Raw genomic sequence first — 22,793 nt, 5'->3', positions numbered from 1 at the left:
GTGAACCCTATACAAAGTTTTCTTTTTTCTAAAAAAGTCAGTTAAATAGAAAATGATCAGTCATTAATGAGTGTTCCAAATACCATGGCATTTGGAATAAGGCTAAGGTGTGTGTTCTGTCCTGCGGAGGATGGTAAACTTTTGACTTCAATCTCTACCCCACTCCACCTCACACTTTCAGCCAAATACCCTCATATGGGTCATATCTGTGCAGAGATATTTCTGGGAACCCATTTGTGTTTCCTTGTCTTGGATCTGTGTTTAAACATTGTGGGTGTTCCTCCTGTACCTTAAGTTGTATTAAGACCAGTGATTCCGAAACATGGGTGGGTAATAGCCTGTAGCATAGGTCTCATCTGGGGAGTTGTGCAAAATTCAGATCCTTGAGCCTCAGCTCAGGATTCTGATTCAGAAGTTGTGGGTGAGGTCCTGGAATCTGTATTATTATTATTATCATCATCATTATTTTCAAGCTCCCAAAATGACTTGAGGCAGAACTAGGTTTGGTAACCCTTACAAGACAGGGGTCTTGGCTTCACCTTACTTTTGCTGGAGTACCAAGGAGGAAAATATTCTTTGGGATGGAATATTCTGTAGGGCTTCATGAAAGAGGACGACCTTCCAAGGTGAGTAGGCATTTGACAGGTTAAAATCAGGAAGAGGTGGGCGAACATTGCAGATTGGCAGCATTTCTGGAGACATGAGGTGAGGCTTCAGGAGGCAACATGGTGTTCTTACTGCAAAGGTTTGAGCAGGGAGTGGTGAGGAAGGGCCAGGGTGTGTCAGCCCTGAAGACACTGGCTGAAGGGTGGCCCCGGGCCAGTGGTTGCCGTTCAGCACATGGGATGCTGTCCTACCCCGGAGCAAGATCTCCAGATTCCTTCCCCACTTCTTTCCACGGGGGAATTAATGTGGGAGGAGGAATCCCTGCTCTTGCTTCTGCATTTCCTCTTTTCCTCCCTCGGTTCAATACTTTGCAACCATGAGGAACTTCATTTATGTGTGCACAAAAACATAAAATAAAAAAGGTTTCAATACAGTAGGGTTTGGGTCCTTTGCCTAGATTGCCCTGTATTACTATCGTCTAAAGAAGAAGAACATTGAGCTTGAGTTTTAAGTCTTTACAGTTACAGTGGATGGTATTTGAAAATCTGGTCACTTGTACCTTTGAAAATGAGTGTTGATTTTGTCTCTCTGGTCAAGGAATGTAAAAATTACCTCTAAAGAATCTGTTTAAAATAGTTTTGCCACGTACAGCTCTGGCCTTGAACAGGTTCTTTAACTTCTGTGTCTCGCTCTCCTCCTTTGTAAAATAAGAGACCTGTCTCAGGGTGGACAGAGGACCAGATATAGTGCTTATCCCAGTACCACTGGAACTTGAGGCAAAAGAAAATAACCTGGAATACTGTTCCTATTTTTATTTCAAGTTTTGACTGTTTATCATGGCTTTTGGAAGGTATTATTTTTAAATTTAAGTATTTCATTAAAATAGTATCTTAATTACTGAGTTTTTAATGCTCTTATAAATTTTGTTCCCGAAATGAATACCTCGCTTGCATACCTCTGGTCCCAGCTCGGAAGAAAGCACCCTGTAAGCATTAGCTACTTTCCTGGACATTATTTTAAAATATTTCCCAAGTGGTAATAGATAGCTTTAAAATTTTTTTAAGTGCCTAAAGTAATTTATACTTTTAAAGGAAAATTTTAAAAATGCAGATAAGTAGAAAGAAGGGAAAATAAAAGCCATTTGTTCCACATTTCAGACACACTACTGTTAACATTAAATTTGTTTAATGTTTTTATTTTTTAAATTAAAAAAATTTTTTTTATATGCTGTTATCGTCTAATAGTTTCAGGCCTTAGACAACTCTCCAATATTTTTTGTGGCTCCCCCAAAGGAGATACATGCTCAAAAAGGAGACAAAATTGTGTTTGAAATAAAACATAAAAATATCCGGATCTATTATTTACCAGTTATGCTAATTTTGGAACATAACTCCAAAGCATAGTAACTATGTGAACTTTTGATAAGCTATTTAATTCATAAGAGCATGGGCCGGGCGCGGTGGCTCAAACCTGTAATCCCAGCACTTTGGGAGGCCGAGACGGGCGGATCAGGAGGTCAGGAGACCATCCTGGCTAACATGGTGAAACCCCGTCTCTACTAAAAAATACAAAAAAAACTAGCCGGGCGAGGTGGTGGGCGCCTGTAGTCTCAGCTACTCAAGTGGCTGAGGCAGGAGAATGGCGTAAACCCGGGAGTCGGAGCTTGCAATGAGCTGAGATCCGGCCACTGCACTCCAGCCTGGGTGACAGAGCAAGACTCTGTCTCAAAAAAAAAAAAAAGAAAAAAAAAATTCATAAGAGCATCAAGGGTTAAATTGAACTCAGTTGAATAAGGATGTATGTCAAGTATGTGTGCAAGGGGGCGGGGTTCCTTAAATGTTTTTCTTGCTCACCTGTGGCACAGTTATAATAAAAAAGTAGTGACTTCTAACTTTAGGTCTTGGCAAAGCATAAATGGAAGAGTGTGTCTGGAGAGTTCTTAAATGCTTATGTAACATTGTAAACCTCACTTGTTTTGTATTTAACCTCCTGTTTTTGAAACAACAGAAAGGCTTAAGACCTGGCTCTTCTTTGTAGATGGGCCAGTGGAATGTTCATATCCATCGATGTTCCAGTTTTCAGAGTTTGATTAAACATCTCCCTGTCTTTCTTAACCACACTTTTCTTGGAAGAGTTTTTTTCTTTGTTTGAGAGGGGAAAGATGAAACCCATTGTGTTGCATGTATAATTCTTTTTACAATTTTATGTTAATTGACAAATAATTGTATATATTTATGGGGTACAAAGTGATGTTTTGATACATGTTTACATTGTGGTGATGATATCAAGCTAGTATTTATCGCCTGACACTTTGATCAATTTTTTTGTGATGAGAACATTTAAAATCAAATCTTTAAGCAATTTGGAAATGTAACAGAAACCCATTGATGCTGGTGGTGCTGGTGGTGGTGCTGGTGGTGCTGGTGGTGGTGCTGGTGGTGCTGGTGGTGGTGGTGGTGGTGGTGGTGAAGGTTGTGAAGATGGTGATGGTGCTGCAGCGACCTTTGGTCTTTTAAGAAAGCCGCTGAACAGTCTAAGATTACTTCTAAGTTATGTGATGTGTGCTTTGATTTGGCAGCAGAGAGAAGGGAGGCTTTGATAGCCTTCCTTAGCATTCACCCTCCTCACCTGCTAGGTTTCTATCTCCAACTAGAGACAACTTTATTTGTAGCATATCTACCTGTGAATAAATTTAATTTAGTTTAGTTTACTTACATATTTTACAAGCACTCAGGGGGAAAAGTTTGCCTTCTTAGGACGTGTGGCCCAGGAATAACAACGTGTGAGCCCCTAAAACTGTCTGGCAGTGTTTGCTATTTCTTGGCGGTCTCTTAAGTTCACATAGGAAATCAGTTACAATGAGCTTGGAGGAAATAGAAGGCCCTCCTCTAGGCAGCAGGATGAGAAAGGGATACATCGTCTTTGCTGCTGATATTATTTTATGGAAGTGATATAACCTACTGCTTTTTAAAAGAGGGGACTTCCAGATTATTGTTGGGGAGCTGTTATTACTATACGTGGTCATTGTCTTCTAAATTCATGCTAAATTCAGCCAGAAGTTCTTGGGGAAACGCTACAATTCCCTTTGTAAAGTTTCCACATGGTGGACTTTCCCCTTGTAACCTGAGAGTATGTTCGTTTTTGCAGAAGTAGGAGTCTAGAGTTGGCCTGGCGGCCTGTCCCCTCTACCCCCCATGCTAGATAGCTGATTGCTGTGAACTGTGACTCTGTGACTCCTGCCAGCTTGGTCCATCTCCATCATCTATAAATTGAGATGGTCTACCAGCTTTGCACCTTCTAAGCACTGAAGGAACTTGCTTTAAGTAAGTTTAATGTACAAATATAAGGTCTACAAAACCAATGAACTTGAAGGGTGGCAATTTGTGTTTTCCACTAGGGTGCTTTGGGAGCTGTACAGGGGAGAAGTGAACAAAAGAACATTTGTCTTTTAGTTATACATGAATGATGCATTTTATTTATAAAGGAAAACTTGAGTGCTTTTAAAAATGTTTTGATCATGTTTTTCACAAAGAATACATTCTCTGGCCCTTAACCTCAGCATGTGTGATGTAGTGAGGAAAGTGAGAAAATTCTAGCTTGTGAACTCCTGTGATAAATCATACCAAAGTGAGGCGGCTTCATCACTTATTCTAGAAGCAAACATTTATGGATTGCCTACTGTGTATACAATACTGCGCTGGGGTGGGGTAGGGGGTTAGCCCCCTGCCCTCTTCACCCAGTGTTCAAAGCTGAGGAAGGGAGATAAAACAGTCACAGATCACGTGAAACAAGGTTGAGGCCAGGTTTTGGTAACCCCATACCAGGAGTTTAGTTTCCTGAGAAAAATCCCAGGCCCATTGTTTCTCTTGCCTTTGTAAGTTTCCATCTCTAAAATAAATTATTGACATTAGCTAATTGAATTATTGTTATCTTGATCAAAATAAATTGATAGTTTACAGAAAAACCGTTGGTGTCCAGAGCTTAATAGCTCCATTTCCAAACTGAGAGGATCCTGACCCTTCAGTAAATTCATTCAATGTATATTTTCTCAGCACCTGTAGTGTTTTAGGACCTGGGGACACAGCAATGAACAAAACAGGCAAAATTGCTGCCCTCATGGAGCTTTCTACCTGGGGGTAGGGAAGGTTAGACACACATTAAATAAGAAAAGTGGAATAGGATGCCAGATGGCACAGAGCCTATGGAAAAATGAAGGCGGGGAAATGGGGGAGGATGTTACAGGTGGGGGTGGGGCTTTCTTTACTGAGAAGCTTCTTAAACCTTCCATGGCCACAGGCAGTCTTCTCTAAACAGTGGGGTGTGTCCTTCGTCAGCCTGACTCTCCCATCTTAGCTTCCTCATCTGGAAACAGAGGTTTCTGTAGGGACTGCCCCCTGCTGTGCCAGTACTGTGGGTTTTCCCAAAGCTGGGAGTGCAGGGCCCCCCCAACCTGCCCTCCCCGCCACCCCCATAGTCTTCTTCACTGATAGCACGTTATAGTTCTGTTACAGTTCTTGTTGTCTGCTGGCTCCTTGGCTCAGCCCCTGCTCTGTTGGAAATGAGAATCTGACATGTTTAGAAAGACACCCACTTTTTTGTCTTTGTGTTTTTCTTGTGTATATAGTAGGTCAATGCATTCCAGTGAGTGGTTGTTTTTCCCCAGATATCAATAAGGAAAGTTCTCATACTTAATATTATAGATATATAGATAGAGCTGGAAAGATTTTTTGGTGTCAGTCCTTCATTTTACAGGTAAAGCTCGTGGGACCCGGAGAGGTGAAGTGACTTTTTCTAATGTCACACAGCTGTTGTGGGGCATAGTGAGGGGCTAGAACCCCAGCGTGAGCTTCCTCTATACCATTATCTCATAATCCAGCTCACTGATTTCTGACTAAAGAACTGATGAAAGTTTTTTTAAAGAAAACTTGCAGAATATAGAAGACTTTAGAGAGAAAAAGAATCACTAATAGTACCATATACCAGAGGTAATCAGTTGTTACACTCTGTTGTAATTTTTAAAATCTTGTGTGTGTGTATGATAGTGTGAGCGTTTTCTCAATGTCCTTAGTTCTTAGAAAACAGTTCTTAGAAAACAGTTTTTATTGGTTATGTTATTTGCCCTGTTTTGGAGATACAACTATTGACTTCGAGTTGTCCAACAGGCATCAGGCTTCAAATAATCCATTTATTGACTTGCGTCAACAAATGAGTAGACTGTGCACATGTTGACACTGCTGATTGGCATCCACTGGTTGTTTGTTTACCTCATGCCTGATGTTTAAATGCCTGTTGTTACCCCTCCTTAAATAGAATGTGAACCTGCCCATGGGAAGAGGTTTGCACCACAGGACTTTGGTTGGCTCTCTAGCTCCTCACTCCAGGCCTCCGTCTCCTTGTTCTATGAGTGAAGGACCTTCCACTGGTCCCTTTTCTGAGAACTAGGTGAACTCCCTTGGCCTCTCTTTAGGAAACTCACAGACACACAATTTCATATGTAATTTTAGAGGGTTTGTGGACTACCTTCCCTAACATTCAGCCTTGGATTCTGGGCTAAGAAACACTAGACTAGGTGATAATGTGGATTACATTTCTGTGACTGTTTGATTAAGTCTGTAATGATAAAAAATAATTGAGGAAGCCGGGCACGGTGGCTCACGCCTGTAATCCCAGCACTTTGGGAGGCCGAGGCGGGTGGATCACCTGAGGTCAGGAGTTCGAGACCAGCCTGGCAAACATGGTGAAACTCTGTCTCTACTGAAAATACAAAAATTACCCAGGCGTGGTGGTGGGCACCTATAATCTCAGATACTTGGGAGGTTGAGGATGGAGAATCACTTGAACCTAGGAGGCAGAGGTTGCAGTGAGCCGAGGTCATGCCACTGCACTCCAACCTGGGTGACACAGTGAGACTCCGCCTCAAAAAAATATATATATATAATAATAATAATTGAGGAGGGCATGAGACTTTATATCAGAAGTATCTTTTCCTATATTAACTCTTCTAAGAGGCCCCGAGGGTTGTGGTGGAGAAACTCTCTCTCCCTCTCCCACCACTGGCTGCCGCGGCATCTTCTCTTGCTGTTGCCTTCTCTCCTCCCTCGCTGGCTCTTTCCTGCCTCACTCCCTGAATCAGTTGCCTGCAGTGCTGTTCTCTTCTCTGTTTTGCTGCCTCTCTTGCCGTCTACCATGCTTTTGTCTTTCTCAGAAGGGCAGATCATTTTCATGCCACCTTTTCTTTTCTTTGGCCAGCAAGCTGACCAGCAACAGTATACTGTGGAAAATCTTTAGTCACTTGTTTTCTTTCACATTTTTTCTTAATTTCTACTTATTGTTTCTGTTTCCCCAGAACAAGAGAAAAGGAATGATAACTTTGGAGTATACACAAGTACATGTATATAAGTAATATAGGTATACGTTTGTATATGTATACTTATTTTTCTTTTGCCTTTATTGTTATATTTTAAGTATCCTTCTGATATGCCAAGAACCTCTAATAAAGAGAGTAAATAACTTCTGTTAGGTTGAGATAATTGATTTATTCCTTGTATTGTTATTTCTTATATGGTTATTAGCTATGTTTAGCTACAGCATCTACAGTTTCAAAATTTATATAGATTTATTGCTAAAAACACGTTTATTTGTACATTTTAAAACTTTAGTTTTACTGTTTTCAAATACACTTGGTCTCAAAAAACGTCTAGCAAATTTTACAGAATAAAATTTTCTTACCTGGAAGAAAGGAACGTTTTTATTTTTAGTAAGTTGTAGTGAAAATTGTTGGGTTTTGATTTATGAATAAACTATTGTTGGGTTTTTATTTTTGAGCAATCGAAAGCTTCTGCCTTAATTTGGGCCCTTAACAAATGAACATGTTTGCATATTTTTACAAATATACCATTTCACTTTAGGGCCAAAGATGAGAAACTGCTATCAGCATTCAGTTCAGCAAATACATTGCGAGTGCTTTTCCCCCCTAAGGCCACTCAGAGCTGGTTAAGATACAGTTTTGCCCCTAAGGCCACTCAGAGCTGGTTAAGATACAGTTTCGCCCCTAAGGCCACTCAGAGGTGGTTAAGACGCAGTCCCTGCCCCCAGTGAATTAGCAGTCTCACTGAAGGGGCAAACTTAATAAAAGGTAAACTCTGAAAAGCTTCATAATAGAGGTAAAAGTAGTGCTCAGAGGGTTAAATTAGAAGGAGCCGATTCAGTCTGGCTGGAGGGGTTCATGGGGAAGGTGGTATTGAAACTGGGTCTTGGGCATGGGTAGCAGTTCCCTCTACAGAGACAATCACTCCTTCCACTAATCGGAGTGTGATGGAAGTCCATCTTATGGGTGGAAGAGGAAGATGAAGTTTGGAATTTAAAGTTAGCTTTCCTTTGAGTCACAAATTGCCCTTGGAACATTTGTTAAATTTCCTGTGAGGTTTTCATGGTTTTGAGTACCCAAGCTGTATAATAAATTTGTGTACGTAACTAAAATTTGAGACCTGAACCCCATTACAGAAGCATTCATTCCATCCTGCTTCTGAAGCCTTCCTCTTCCCCATAGGGTTTACAACATTCTCTTTTAACAGTGAAACGCTATGCCTTTCATCCGTGTTCATAGATGTGTTTGTTGTGGGTTAAACAAGCTGGCATGTGAAGGAACTCAAGGTTATTAGATGGTAGGAGCTCAGTGCAGGTTTGCGGAAGTTGAATCGGGGGTCAGACATACACCTTGTTGTTTCAAATGTTGTAAAGAAAAGTGTAGCCACCTACTTCCTGTCCTGGTAAAATGGTGTTTCCTCTAGTGGCCGCATCAACCGGATGTCATCCTCATGTCCTCACACATCAATCTCATGAGCCCTTTGGAGAAACCACATCCCATTTGGAGGCTTGGGATCTGAGGTTAAACCCTGTGCCGTGTGATTCTCCTTGACAGTCAGATTCCAAAAGTGTTGGTCTGTCCTAAGCGAGCAGGGGAGAGCGCCAGCACCGCTTGAGAAGTTGTGTGATGGGAAAGCTGACCGCAGTTTCTTCGCCAGGGTTTGCTTCTTTCATAAGATGGGCCAACTGGAAGGTGGTGGACTCAGATGACTGCCTTGCTCTCAGAATTGCTGTTCTCAATCTGGGATTTCAGTATATTGCTCTGAGATGGGAGTAGGAAAAAGCTATCTGAATTTTGTTGCTGCATTTCCTATAAACACCTTGCCAACCTTGTACGTTGTACATTGATGGTCCCCCTTTACATAAATCTCTGTGTGAGGCATTTAAAAAAATGTTTACTTGCTTGGGCCAGGCATGGTAGCTCACATCTATAATCCCCACACTTTGGGAGGCCGGCCTGGGAGGATCACTTGAGCCCAGGAGTTTGAGACCAGCTTGGGCAACATGGTGAAAACCAGTCTCTACAGAAAATACAAAAATTAGCCGGGTGTGGTGGCATGCGCCTGTGTCCCAGCTACTCGGGAGGCTGAGATGGGAGGATTGCTTGAGCCTGGGCGGTGGAGGTTGCAGTGAGCTGAGATTGCACGACTGCACTCCAGCCTAGGCAACAGAGCCAAACCCTGCCTTGAAAAACAAAGAAAAAAAGCAAACAAATAACTTGCTTTACAACTTGGTATATTTTCTCCTTTTGATGATATAAATTATGGAACTGATCATGTTTTCCCTTTTGTCCTGGCTACTTGGAAGCTCAGAGCCAATTAAAAGTATTTTCCTTGATTATAAAACAAAAATAAAGTCATTGCTAAACATTTTGAAAAATATACAAAAGCCTCAAGAAGAAGACCTGGCTCATGACGTGAACATGTGGGGTTCAAGATGAGTATTTGAAGGCAGCTGTCATAATCAAGCCACAGAGAGGGAAGAATGGTTGATATTAAGTTGCTGAAGTGCTTTGTAATGTGTTACAGCAACACGATTGGTGGAATTGTCGTTTTAGATCATGCAGCGAAAGCCCTGAGTTTAAGACTAAAATTAATTTCTTCAGGTTGGAATGAGAACAATAACAGTACAGTAGTTACTGTTAAATGAATACCTGCTTTGTACAAGGCACTTAAAGACCATCTGAAGACCTTTTTACCTGTTCACTCACATGGTAGGGTTAAAGCCAGATGCTGCTGTCTTTCGTTGCTGACTGGTGATTGGTATTGTGCCGTTTAGCAGTTGAGCATAGTATCATGGTTAAGCGTGTGTACGCTGGATCCATACTGCCACTGCTGTCTGTATAATGTTCTGCAAGTATTTAACCTCTCTGGGCATCAGTTTCCTCATCTGTCAAATGGGGATAACAGTATTACATAGTGTTATTATGAAGATTAAATAAACAATCTTTGCGGGGCTTGAACAGGTCATGGGTCACAGACAGCACTTACAGTGTTTGTCAAATAACTATCTTAAAGTTCATTTCTCATTCCTTACAGAATACCAGAGTATTTTGACCCAACAAATAGGGTAGGCTGAACACAGTGACTCACACCTCTGGTTCCTGCTACTTGAGGGGTTTAGGCAGGAAGATATCCTTGACTCCAGGAGGTCAAGACTTCTGTGAGCCACGATCGTGCCACTGCACTCAGCCGGGACTGCAGAGCAAGACCCTGTCTCAACAACAACAATAACAAATAAAATCAGGTTTCTCTTATTAATGCCCAGAAATTCTGATGGCTTAATGGCAATGGGGATTTGAGGAAGAACTGGACTATTTAGAGCTTCTTGAACCATTTCAAAAAGGTTTTTGAGTTGTTGGTTGGGCTGTCCTTTACTAAGGCTCATTTAGTCTGTTTTGTGCTTGTGGCTTCATCCTTTCTTCTCTGATTTGTAGGACATTGCTAAGTTTTTACTTTACTGTAATTTCAACTCTAGACGTAACTGAGACTCTGGGATTTTCCTGTTGTAACTTTACAAAGCAAGATTTTTAAAATTTATAGATAATATTATTTTGGAACACAGATTTGGTAGGAGGACTTATATTAACCCTGAAAGACAATCCAAGGTTGAGGGATTGGGTAGTTTAAAAAAAATTATAGAAGCCATTAATTTATTTGATGGACTCATTGATCCCTTGAGATCATTACATAATTGATATTCACACTCAGAAGGGTTCCTGGTGTTCAAGTGGCAGACTCAGTTTCAGCTTCACTCTTGAAGTACAGCAGCTGCAGCAGGTGCTGGGAGAAGGAGGCGGCCATGCGGGGACTGAGTGGCGTCTCAGTTCTCCCCACTGCCTCCTTTGAGCTGTTCTGGCTGCGTTCCTTTGGAAAGTGGGAGATTTGTACCTGTGACTTGTATAATAGTTTGTGTTATTTCCCTGGGTAGAGTACCTCTGGCACCTATTGTTGCTATGTGATAACTACTCTTGTTGTTGACTGACTGAATACCACTACTGCTACTGCTACTATTATTACTGCTACTGCTACTACTATTACTGCTACTGCTACTGCTGCTGCTGCGTGTTGTCTACTGTTACTAAATCTTCCCTGATGTCAGGGAAATACTCAGAGTAACTAGGAGAAGCTCTGTGGTATCCATGAAGTACAGAGTAATATTTGATTCCCTCTTTAATGTTCATTTCTACATAACTTTCAGATAAATCCCTTAATATGTCTGTTTTAATTTTTCCCAAGAGATAAAAAAAAAAATGACTCCACTGTTAAATGTCAGGAAATAATAAAAAAACAAGACTTTTAGGAACACATATTTTGGGTGCTACTAAACCACCATTGAACCCTAGGTTGGTGATCCAGCTATTTTCTCGTGCTTTTGTGTATCTCTTTTAATTTTATTAATTTGTCATTTATGATGTCTGTTCATCTTGCCTTCCCAGCTAGATGTGAAGTTCCTTGAAGGCAGAGATACTCTACCTTATACTTTCACTATGATCCTCTCAGTACTGGGGGTACTTTCTGGTGCCCACATCTGGACTTAAAGTAATATTCTATTTAATAAATGCATTTACTATGATATGTGGTATCTCATGAAACTGTTTTGATGACCTCATCTTTCTGGCATTAAATAGTAGATAAATTAAGTGTTTCATGCTGCAGTCTGTCATGCGGGTTGAAACTCATTTCCTCCACCTGTACCCACGAGGTGCAGGCTATGGGAACATGCTTGCTGGTAGCTCTTCCCTGCTTTAATCATCAGCCAGGCATTTGGTGTTTAGCCATAACACAAATGAAAGCATTCCAAAACTGGAAGAATTTTAGAACAACTAGACAACCTTGCTGTCTCTTAAGCTCCATGAGCTTCAGATTTAAGGTAGTTATGAAGGAGTCTAACTGTGACTGGTTTTCTTTTCAACACCGCACTATTTTGATTCCGATTGATTTGGCCCACGCTGTGTGGAACAGACACAATAAAGCCGGTCTTTATCAGAGAGGCAGTACACTGTGTATTGTTCAACTTGGAGTTTGTTTTCCTTTGGCCAGCAAGTGGGAGCCTCCCCTTTTGCGTGGAGTAGTAACACCCCTGGAGGCTGGCCTTCGCTATCATGCCTTCCCACCCCACACGCTCTGCAGACCCAGCCAGAGGGGCTGACCACTTGTGCCTGGGAAGCCAGTTTCCTTTCCTTCCTTGGACCACTGGCATGCCTGTGCCTTGCACGGCCGGGGACTCGCAGCTGTTCCAGTTGCAGACTTTCTGACTTGCGTTTTCAGCCGAGAATGCAGGCTGATAAATGCAGGACAAGTAGTAGAAGTGTCAAAAAGGAGCTGGTGATTGAGTCCCCCCTGCAATACAAGGATGCAGCTCAGGGCGAAGTGGAAGCAGAGAACCCGGGCCCTGTGCCGGTAAGAGGGTCTCATACAGTGTTGCTGTATCTACCCCATGCTGGGGTCTTATTGTGCGTGTGGACGGGGTTGACGCCTGTTGCCTGTCTTTGATTTCAAAACTTGCTCTGCTTGTTCCTTGTGAACTCCTCTCTTTCCCTGTAATATGACTTTGATTCCCCTTTGATTCTTCTTTGTGAAGAAAGAAATGTTGACATTTTGTGGGTGAATGTGGTTTCTAGGAGGTTTCTTTGTATGGAACAATTATGTATTGTTCACAATTATATCCCACCTAGCTGCAGTGTTTGCAAATGTAAACCCAGGGAAGCATATTTTAATAGCAACTATAGGGTTGAAAAAAGATGTGCTTTGCAAAATTAAAACCTTTTCTACGTTATTTATGCTATTGAGAAAATGAGGCAGGTCCCATGGGGGGGTTTTAAGGAACATAGCTGTTGGAAATATGACATAGTTTAGAAAGGATAAAATTACATATGTTCTTCTCACGCATTTTACCAGGAGGTTTGCCTTGAATAAAGTAGGGAAGAACCTAAACTGTGAACCAGCTGATAGAAACGTCTCTGTTCTTAACATCAGCTAAACTCTCAGCATTTGGGTAGAGCCAAGTGCTTTGGTGGACTTTGTAGGGGAGGAATGTGAAAAATGGTTGTGTTGTTATCATCAGTGAGTAGGTTGTGCTTCTCTCTCGGAATTTCTTCAGTACAATAAAGGCACATAATTTTTTAAGCAAGCTGCACAAAACCACTAACATGCCCTGCAGAGGGGGGACAATTGAGCCTTTCAAATTATCTGCTCAAGAGATTGTTATACTAATATGTAGTGATTTTATTTAGTGATTTTTTTTTTCCTTTAATCTGGAGGTTCAGTTGATGTTACCATGAGGTGTCTGCTTACTAATTTACTTAATTTTCAATTAATGTCTAAGAATCTGAACTTAAACTTTCCTATAACAGATTTGATTTGAACTGAGTTTCTTTCTTTGTGATTTGTGAGACTGCCGTATATTGTATTGCCTTGAAAACTATATTACTAACCCTGAACTGAAAAAGTTAGTAAAATATCATGGTCTTTTTCACTGCAGATTTTCATCTTAGAGATTTAGGTTTCTTCTCTTCACCCTCTGCTACGTTGTTTAGAAATGTAATTCATTGTTCTGGATTCCCCGCTGCCAATGTAATATCTGGCTTGTCTGTTAGGTTGCTCGCAGGCTGAATGGGTTTCACTGCTTAAAGCAGCTGATGTAACTTATGATTTCTTGGAGGAAGTTGTGTGGTTTAGGTTCCCTTGTGAATATTCTTAAAAATCTTCTGTCAGTGATTCTCCAGCTGTGTAGAAATATTTGTCTACAGGACTGAATACACTGTAGAAAGATGCTGTGCATTTTTTTTTTTTAAGCACACAAATGACTTTTTAAACTTACTTCTCTTTCTAGTGCTCAAGAAATTTGCCATGTATGTCCCAGCTATTTGTTTAGGTAAATCTCACTCCAGGCAGTTCCACTGGGGGTCCTTTTCCACTGCGGTGGATGAGGCTGTGCTGCCTACAGCTGCAGTTGGTGGGAACACTTGTCACGGCCCAGCAGCTTCTGGCAGCGTGGAGACCTCAGCTCTGCGCACCTGCAGAGAGGTGTGAGGGAGGGAGGAAGCCAATAGTGATACCAGGAGTTTTTTCTTATCGGGCAGTGTTTCTCTTCTTCCAGCAGGTTAAACAAGATAAAAAGAGCTGATGTCAGATCAGAGAAGCAAGGATATTTCAGCAGGGCCTTTGCCCAGGGGCAGATCTCTTACCTGTGGCTGTTGCTGCCCACCGGCAAACAGGAGTTCAACAGACTGCTGGGAAGACAACTTCTTTCTCAAGATGATTTTTCAGAAGGAGGCAGACACCATGTGCAACCTGTTTGTGGCAGTACTATTCATTGTTACAATGTCAGGGGCCCACGGGCTTGGTGAGAATCCCCAAGACTGTCTATCATTTGAATGAATTCTACCTAGAGACGTTTAAATGTAGGTAACATGCTTTATTCAGGAGGTAGCATTTTGAAATAAAGTTTTGCTGTTTTGAGTTATGTACAGAAACAGTCCTTGGGGAAAAATATTACCTAAGTTGAAAAGGATAAAATTAATTAATGCATGTAGTATAGAAGTAGGAAAAACAAGAAATGCAAATAGTGTAGCAGTAGGAAAAACAGTGTCCTTGTTTTGAGTCTCCAGTGGTGACCACTATTAATAATTCAGTGCATATACTGCCAGACTTTCTCCTGTGCCTAGAACAGTATAACTCGTGTGTGTGTTTAGAGGATGTACTATTATAGTAGATTTCTGGGTTAATTTTCTCCCAGAACATGTCAGTAACATCTTTTGTCACCATATGTGGATTTATGCCTTTTTTTTTTTTTTTTTTTGAGACAGAGTGTTACTCTGTCACCCAGGTTGCAGTGCAGTGGTACGATCTCGGCCCACTGCAACCTCTGTCTCCTGGGTTCAAGTGATTCTTCTGCCTCAGCCTCCCAAGTAGCTAGGATTATAGGTGCCCACCACCATGCCCAGCTAATTTTTGTATTTTTAGTAGGGACAGGGTTTCATCATGTTGGTCCGGCCAGTCTCGAACTCCTGACCTCAGGTGATCCGCCTGCCTCAGCCTCCCAAAGTGCTGCGATTACAGGCGTGAGCCACCGCACCTGGCCTATGCCATTATTTTAAGGGCTGCATATTATCTCATTTTAGGTCTATACTATCACTGGATGATGGTTTTTCAATTTGTCTCTAATTGTTTGCATTAGTAACGAGGCTACCATAAAGGTACCCGTAAGTAGATCTTAAAGCATGTAGGCAAGCCAGTATTTGTTCTAGAAACTTTCTATCAGAAGTTCCCTCCTGCCCTTATGATTGGTGGTAATGTTTTTTCTCCTCTGCCGGGGCCACCTTGAAGGGTTCCCTTAGCAGTGGTTGCTTGTTTAGTGTTACGGAAAGTTAGTGTTTCTTTTCCTTTCTCTTTTTTTTTTTGGAGATGGAGTTCTTTTTTTTTTTTCTTTTGAGATGGAGTTTCTCTTGTTCCCCAGGCTGGAGTGCAGTGGCTCAATATTGGCTCACTGCAACCTACGCCTCCCTAGTTCAAGCGATTCTCCTGTTTCAGCCTCCTGAGTAGCTGGGATTACAGGCATGCACCACCACGCCCAACTAATTTTTGTAATTTTAGTAGAGACGTGGTTTCATCATATTGGTCAGGCTGGTCTCGAACTCCTGACCCCAGGTGATCCACCCGCCTTGGCCTCCCAAAGTGCTGGGATTATAGGCGTGAGCCCCTGCGACTGGCTAAAAGTTAGTGTTTCCAAGAGAATATGTGTTTGGACATTATAAAGTTTCAGAGGCTGCAAGGTTCAACTTTACAGGTACCTACATGGGTGGGTCTTGTCCCCTGCATTGTGACAGTAAGTGAGGGAGGAAGCACATGGTGAAACTTCCCCATTTCTATCCAGGCTTACTGCCAAACCCACTGAGAAATGGCTTTGGGGGCTAGAAATCACTACCAGGGGAACAGGCAGGATATTCTTGATGTCTGCATGTTAGTTTCCCTGCTCACATTTGAATACCTATTTTTACCCCCTACCCCCCCAGCTCTAACATAGTTCCTGGAAACAATTTATTCTAATTGTTACTGCTCAACAGTTTAGAGGAAAAAGGTGTGGCTTCAAAGTGCCGAAAAAGGCTGGGTTCTATGTCATTTACGCAGCCCTTTCATTGGGTTACTTTTGTGAGGATGGTAGGGACTGCAGCACAGGTCTTATTCTGGGAATTTTTAAGGTCGAAGGATGTGAAGATTGAGAATAGCTGAATTGTCCTGTTAGGTGTACTCATTAGGTACTTTTTGAAAAGGATCAGCGGGCACTGTGACTCAAGCCTATAGTCCCAGCAGTTTAGGAGGCCAAGGTGGGCATTGCTTGATCTCGGGAGTTCAAGACCAATTTGGGCAACATGGTGAAACTCCGTCTCTACAAAAAGTACAAAAATTAGCCAGACGAGGTGGCATGCACTTGTAGTCCCAGCTTCTCAAGAGGCTGAGGTGGGAGGATTGTTTGGGTCTGGGGGAGTTGAGGCTACAGTGAGCAGAGATCACACCACCGGACTCCAGGCTGGGCGACAGAGTAAGACCCTGTCTCAAAGAAAATAAAAGTTTCTTTTCAGAGACACCTTTTGGGTGGCTCATATTTTCCTGGGATCCTCAAGTGTTAAAAGCAGAATTTTAGTTCTTATTTTAATGTTTGAATGACCTCACGATTACTTTAGCTAAATAACTCTGTGAGAAGGCAGCACAAGTACTACAAGTAGTAGAAGGACTTGGTTTCTGGTTGGACACACCAGCACATTACCTGGGAACTCTTCTGTCCCCCAGACAGAGGAGGAATGAGACGAGAAAATCTTTCCTATCCCTGAAGTTCGGTTTGCTCTAGAAATAGCAGACTAAGTGAAGTATAAGCTTATGGGCGATGATCAGGTTGTTAATTTTCAATTAGACTTTAGGTGACTGTGATTGAGTTAATTAAATTGTACTTAGACAATAAGCCTTTCTGCCCTATAGGTTTTCCTGCATCCTTAGAGACAACTTTAGAAAAAAATAATTAATGGTATTACATCAATAATATTTAATAAGTAGTTTCCTTGTTTTTAAAATATTGGATGGTGAAAGAAAGATGTTCCCAAAAGATTTATATAGTGACCTATTCCTAGTGACAAGAACAGGAAATTTTACTTATTCAAAGCCATACACGTTCACTACAATGCTCTCTGTGTTTCATTTGTTTATTCATTAATTCATTCAACCCACATTTACAAGAATGGAGACTTGCCAGTCTTATTGGACAGTGCATGGAGGTGAATGAGATCAAAACCCTTCCTCTCCCCAGGCAGCAAGGCATGAGGAAGGAAGGGGTTCATTCCTCTGGAATGCTTTCATGTGATCTTTATCAGGCACAGTGAGTGTTAACGCCACCCTGTCCTTTCCAGACACTTAAGCAGACAACACTTAAACCATCAGCAGCTCCAGGAAGGACATGCTTCAGATTTTTTAGCAGCTAATGTACGCAAAGCCCGGCTTTGCAGAAGGCGCAGGCCGAACCCCTGTCTGTTCACGTAAACAGTGTTACATGAGGCTCCTGCTGCTGCACACCTATTTTGTGGAGCGGTCGGTGGAAGGAATCTTTGGGGAGTGCATGCTTAGAAAGGGTCCGAGTGAATCTAATTCACATGCCAGGCCTGGGAAATGATCTCAGACGTGGGGCTTCCACAGCTTGTTCCCTACCTCATTGCCATGCCAAGTCACAGCTACCTGCTGGGTAGCAGTGTATAGAAAACTAAAATCACTTGTATAGAAAACTAAAAACTAAAATCCACCCAGCTCCGGCGTTTCTTTTCTCATGACCTATCATCAGCATGGAGGGAGAATGGCTGGCGACTGTTTTTTTATAGCAAGGTAATGCCAATAGTCATGTAATAATAAAAATAGCCACTACTTATATGGTGCCCCGCTCTGTGCCAGGAACTGTTTTACGCCTGCGAAATGTTATTCAATTAATCCTCACAACTCTAGAATGCAGGCTCTATTCTTTTTCAGAAGAGGAAACTGAGCACAGAGAAGTTAGGCAACTTGCTCAAAGTTACACATTCAATAAATGGCGGAGCCAAGATTGTAGACTTTGGGTCAGGTTTTCTAAAATCCATACCTGGACACATATGCATGATTCATGAACAAAAAAGAACATATTCACTTGAGCTTAGCATTGAGACTGTAACGATGAACAAGAAAGGAAAAACACACTGCCCTTAAAAACTTAACAATTGTTAGAGAAAGGCCAGTTTGCAAGTGACAACCAACAGTGGTTGGTTGAATAGTATGAAGACAATGGTGGTCATGTGAAGAGCTCAGAAATATGAATGAAGTAGAGCTGCCCTCAGGAGTCCCTCTTATCTTGGGTGTTACATTTTATTATCTTCCCAGAAAGTTACATAGGAGCATAGACTGGCGAGGGTCTAAAAGTCTGGAGGCATCCTGTTTTCCTCCCTATTTTCCTTTTTAAAAAATGTATAGCATGACCCAGGTTAATCCTGAAATGTTTACTCCCTAATTAGCAAAATGGGTACTGTGGTCCCCATAGTGTTTGCAGAGGCTGCCATTTGTGCAGGTGTGCTCTACTCTTGGAAAGGTAGTGGCTAAACACGAGACTGCAGAACAATGTCCATCTGGCTGGTGGCACGGGTGGGCCAAGAGACCAGAGACCTAATTTTGATCCTGCATCTGCCTCTCAATCTCTGCAGATCGCCACCCTTCTGGGCTTCAGTTTTCTTGTCTGTAAAATGAGGAGCCTGTCATACATAATCTCTAAGGTCTGGGACTCAGGTTCCAGTGTTAGCATCTTTGATCTCACAATAACCTGGGAGGGAGTCAGGTTTAGGACTGTGGAGTTTTAGTTTCAGGTTTTAAGCTTTGTTTATTCAAAATTGTTTGGCTTTTGAGTTGTTGGAGCTACAAAATGGGATCTTGGAATTCCACCTAGTGTAAGAAGTAAGACCAAGGGAATGGGTTGGCCACCTGGAAATGAATCAAAAATTTGGAGTTAGCAGGGCACTCTAGGCAGGAGATAACAAGACAACCCGGCTCCAGCCTACAGATAGCATATGACTGTGAGGATACTTTTAGAACCAAGAAGGATTGGAAATTATAGTTTTCCCCCAACTTTCCAGAAGTTTGAAATACCCTGTAATGTGATATACTAGTGCTAAGTCTCTTTTAGAATGACATTTTGAGGCTTTGGAAATTTTCAGCGCTCCCTTTCCTGACAAGTGTAAGTGCCACTTACCAGTGGGTCTCAAGGGCTCTGCCAGGTTCCTGGGGAGGAGCCAGTCTCATATTCTGCTTTGGGATCTCCTTAATATGGAGAGTTGTCACTGCCAAGGGAAAGGCAGCAGCAAGTGGTGCAGAGAACCAGCACTCACTCACAGGAGGCTCACTTGGCATTTCTAAGCCAGGACTGCATTGCATATCAGACAGAGGTTGTAGCAGCGGCTGCCCTCCAGATCCCCCATCTCTGAAGGTTCTCTGGACTGCCTGTTCCACTACCACGTTCTGTCTTTTCTTACACTGAGCCATGCTGCATCGTGCTATCAGACCACTCTTTCTAAAATGCAGAGACAGGTGGGGCGTGGTAGCTCACACCTGTCATCCCAGTACTTTGCAAGGCTGAGGTGAGAGAATTGCTCGAGGCATGGAGTTTGAGACCAGCCTGGGTAACATAGCAAGACACTGTCTTTACACAAATAAAAAATAAAAAAAAATTAACCTGGCTTAGTGGGGCAGACCTGTAGGCCTAGCTATTTGGGAAGATGAGGTGGGAAGATTGCTTGAACCTAGGAGTTCAAGGTTACAGTGAGCTATGGTGGAGCTACTGCACTCCAGCCTGGGCATCAGAGCGAAACTGTCTCAAAAACAAAATACAAAACAACACAGCCCACAGAGATAGTTGTTAATTATCTGCTTAAAAGCCTTCTCTGACTCTTCCTTTACAGAGAAAGCAAAGCATGGCTTCCTTGATTCACAGAGGCTGACCCTGAATTTGCCTGCTAACCTTATCTCCTGCAGCCTCCAAAATGTGCCCTCACCCCGGCTTTCCAGCCTTCCTTCCACCTGGGGTGCTTTCACACCTGGGCACAGCTCTGCCTTTGCCTGGCATGCACTGCACTGGATAAAAGGATAAAATCCTCATTTATGCTTCAAGCCCCAGCTCACGTGCCAGCTTCCTTGGGAAATCTTTACAAACCCTCTCCACACATTTTCCAGAAGAGTGTGTGCTCCTGTAGCCCATCGTGGCATCGTCATTCCGGCCTGCTGTCAGGCATCTCTGCTTTGTTGTGGTGAAGGTTTGTACTCCACTCTCCCTCACTAACAAGGCTTCTGCCTAACAGGAACCACCCGAGTGGTTTTGTTTTCTTTGTATTCGATGTCTGATATAATGTGAAAGGTTTTGTTGTCGTTGTTGTTGTTTTTTCCTCCTGCTTCTCAGCATGGTCCTGGTGACTCTTTGGGGTATGTGTAGGCAAAAAAAGGTTGCAGAAAGGGCCTACAGGAAAGACTAGATCTGAAAATCATTCACATTTTCATTCGCCTCTCTTCCACCTGCAAAGGTTTAGCCACCAATAACCAAATGTCTTGAATTGCCAAAAACTAGAAAGGGATGCAAGTAGAGGAACTTGCTTGACTTACATGTGATGTGGGTATCGTGCCCCTTTACTCTCCTGTGCATCTGTGATTTTGATCTCTATTAAAAAGTTGGTGAACATTTTATCAGAGTACTTTTGGGTACAGAAGTGCAAACATAGGTTCCCAGAGTCAAACTCCTTCTTGTTCCTCTCTTAGCCAGCACCCCTTTCTGTTATCAGTACCTCTTCTTCCTGGCAACCGTACCTGAAACCCTAACATCATCTTTGATGGTCATAGTACACTTGGAAAAATCACCGTGTGACATTATCACAACAGCTTCTCAGTAAATTGATTATATCTGGAAAAGGTGGAGATCCACAAGATACAGGCAAAGAAGATGGCTCTTCCAGGGAGAAAGAGTTCAGAAAGGTGGGGCCTATTGAAGTCACAGGAGAATGTGGTCCACTGCTTCATAGAACCAAGACTAGACCTAACTTCTATCTCTCATGTGGTATTTTTTCCTAACTCTTGTCTGCCCAAGTGAAAATTTCAGGAAGTGGACTGTCCTTTGTTTTGCCATGAAGTTTAAAAAATTACCTGTATATTAAAATTTCTTACAGTCTGTAGTAGTGCTGTCTAGTAGAAATATAACATGAACAATATCTATAATTTCTTCTCTGTTAGTTTTTGAGGCAGAGTCTCGCTCTGTCACCCAGGCTGCAGTGCAGTGGAGTGATCTCAGCTCACTGCAACCCAGGCCTCCCGGGTTCAAGCAATTCTCATGCCTCAGCCTCCTGAGTAGCTGAGATTACAGGTGTGTGCCACCACACCTGGCTGGTTTTTGTATTTTTGGTAGAGACGGGGTGAACCATGTTGGCCAGGCTGGTCTTGAACTCCTGGCCTCAAGTGATCCCCCCCCACCCCGCCTCAACCTCCCAAAGTGCTGGGATTATATGCAGCCACCACACCCGACCAAATTTAAAATTTTCTAGTAGCCAAGTTAAAGTAAAAAGAAACAGGTGTAACTAATTTTAGTAATATAATTTTAACCCAATATTTCCAAAATATTACTATTTCAATTTTGAATTTTTATGGAAAAAATCAAGGTATTTTATATTTCATTTATCAGATGTCATTGACATTTGGTGTCTGTTTTATGCCTGTAGCACATCTGAATTTGCAATCGTCACTTTTTTTTTTTTTTTTGAGACGGAGTCTCGCTGTGTCCCCCAGGCTGGAGTGCAGTGGCACGATCTCGGCTCACTGCAAGCTTCGCTTCCTGGGTTCACACCATTCTCCTGCCTCAGCCTCCTGAGTAGCTGGGACTACAGGCGCCCACTACCGCGCCCGGCTAATTTTTTGTATTTTTAGTAGAGACAGGGTTTCACCGTGGTCTCGATCTCCTGACCTTGTGATCCGCCTGCCTCGGCCTCCCAAAGTGCTGGGATTACAGGCGTGAGCCACTGCGCCCAGCCAGAATCGTCACATTTTAAGTGCTCAGTAGTCACCTGTGGCTAGTAGCTACCACATTGTTCAGTGCAGGTTTATACTTACACATTCTTTAGCTTAAAAACCTCAAACCAAAAAGCTGTCATTTTGTGGGGGAGTCACTGGATAAGGAAAAATATTTGTGATTTTTTTTTCTGTAGGAAAAAAATTACATGATTTAAATGTGAGTTTTCCTTACAAAGGTCATGCCTTGAAATATTTGATGGTAATATATATTACATACTACTTAATGGCATTAATATGTGTTAAGGCATTTAAACCCGGTTCTTTGGAAAGATTTAGTATTTTGGAGTATGATTTTTTTATATTTTTGAAGTGGAAAATGACTTTTTCCTGGAAGGGACTCTGTGTTTTATCTCTGCTGTAGTGAGATTGTAAAGCCTGGGTAGTTCAGTGCCTGGCAGATCTCAGAGCAGGGAGAATTTCCCTCCTCCCTGGTGACGTGGCGCCTGAAGCATCCCCGTGTGGAACCATGTTCAGCATTTCTCATATAAAGAGGAACAGAAGCACTGGAGAGGCACTTCTGGTTCTAGAAATCTGAAATTCCATCATGCTTACTGTTCATGTGTGACGGGGAAGGTCCTGGTCTTGCGGCCAGGAGACGCAAGGATCACCATCTGTGTGACCTTCAGTAAACCATCTAATTCCTCTAAGCGACAGTTGCCTCATCAGTGAAATGGCGTTGATGCAACCATACAGTGGTGGGAAGGTTTAATGAGACAG

At 42.3% G+C, this 22,793-nt stretch overlaps 1 protein-coding gene across 50 annotated transcripts in view; it reads left to right on the top strand.

The window, feature by feature from the left end:
* DOCK9 (dedicator of cytokinesis 9) overlaps positions 1–22,793 on the top strand; it is a 296,947-nt gene that overhangs the window by 98,109 nt on the left and 176,045 nt on the right. For 12 of the 50 annotated variants that reach the window (XM_045377313.2, XM_045377310.2, XM_074021324.1 and 9 more), the window contains exon 1: positions 12,103–12,374. The exons of the other annotated variants lie outside the window; for them this stretch is intronic. In XM_045377313.2, coding sequence (XP_045233248.2) covers positions 12,249–12,374 — 126 coding nt within the window. In that variant the 5' untranslated portion in view covers positions 12,103–12,248. Of the gene's footprint in view, positions 1–12,102; positions 12,375–22,793 lie in introns of those variants that run through there. 50 annotated transcript variants of the gene reach the window in all.

Source organism: Macaca fascicularis, chromosome 17 (genome assembly GCF_037993035.2).
Source record: "Macaca fascicularis isolate 582-1 chromosome 17, T2T-MFA8v1.1".
Classification (NCBI taxonomy): domain Eukaryota; kingdom Metazoa; phylum Chordata; class Mammalia; order Primates; family Cercopithecidae; genus Macaca; species Macaca fascicularis.
The sequence above is the reverse complement of the archived record's forward strand: the minus strand, read 5'-3'. Positions and strand labels throughout refer to the sequence as shown.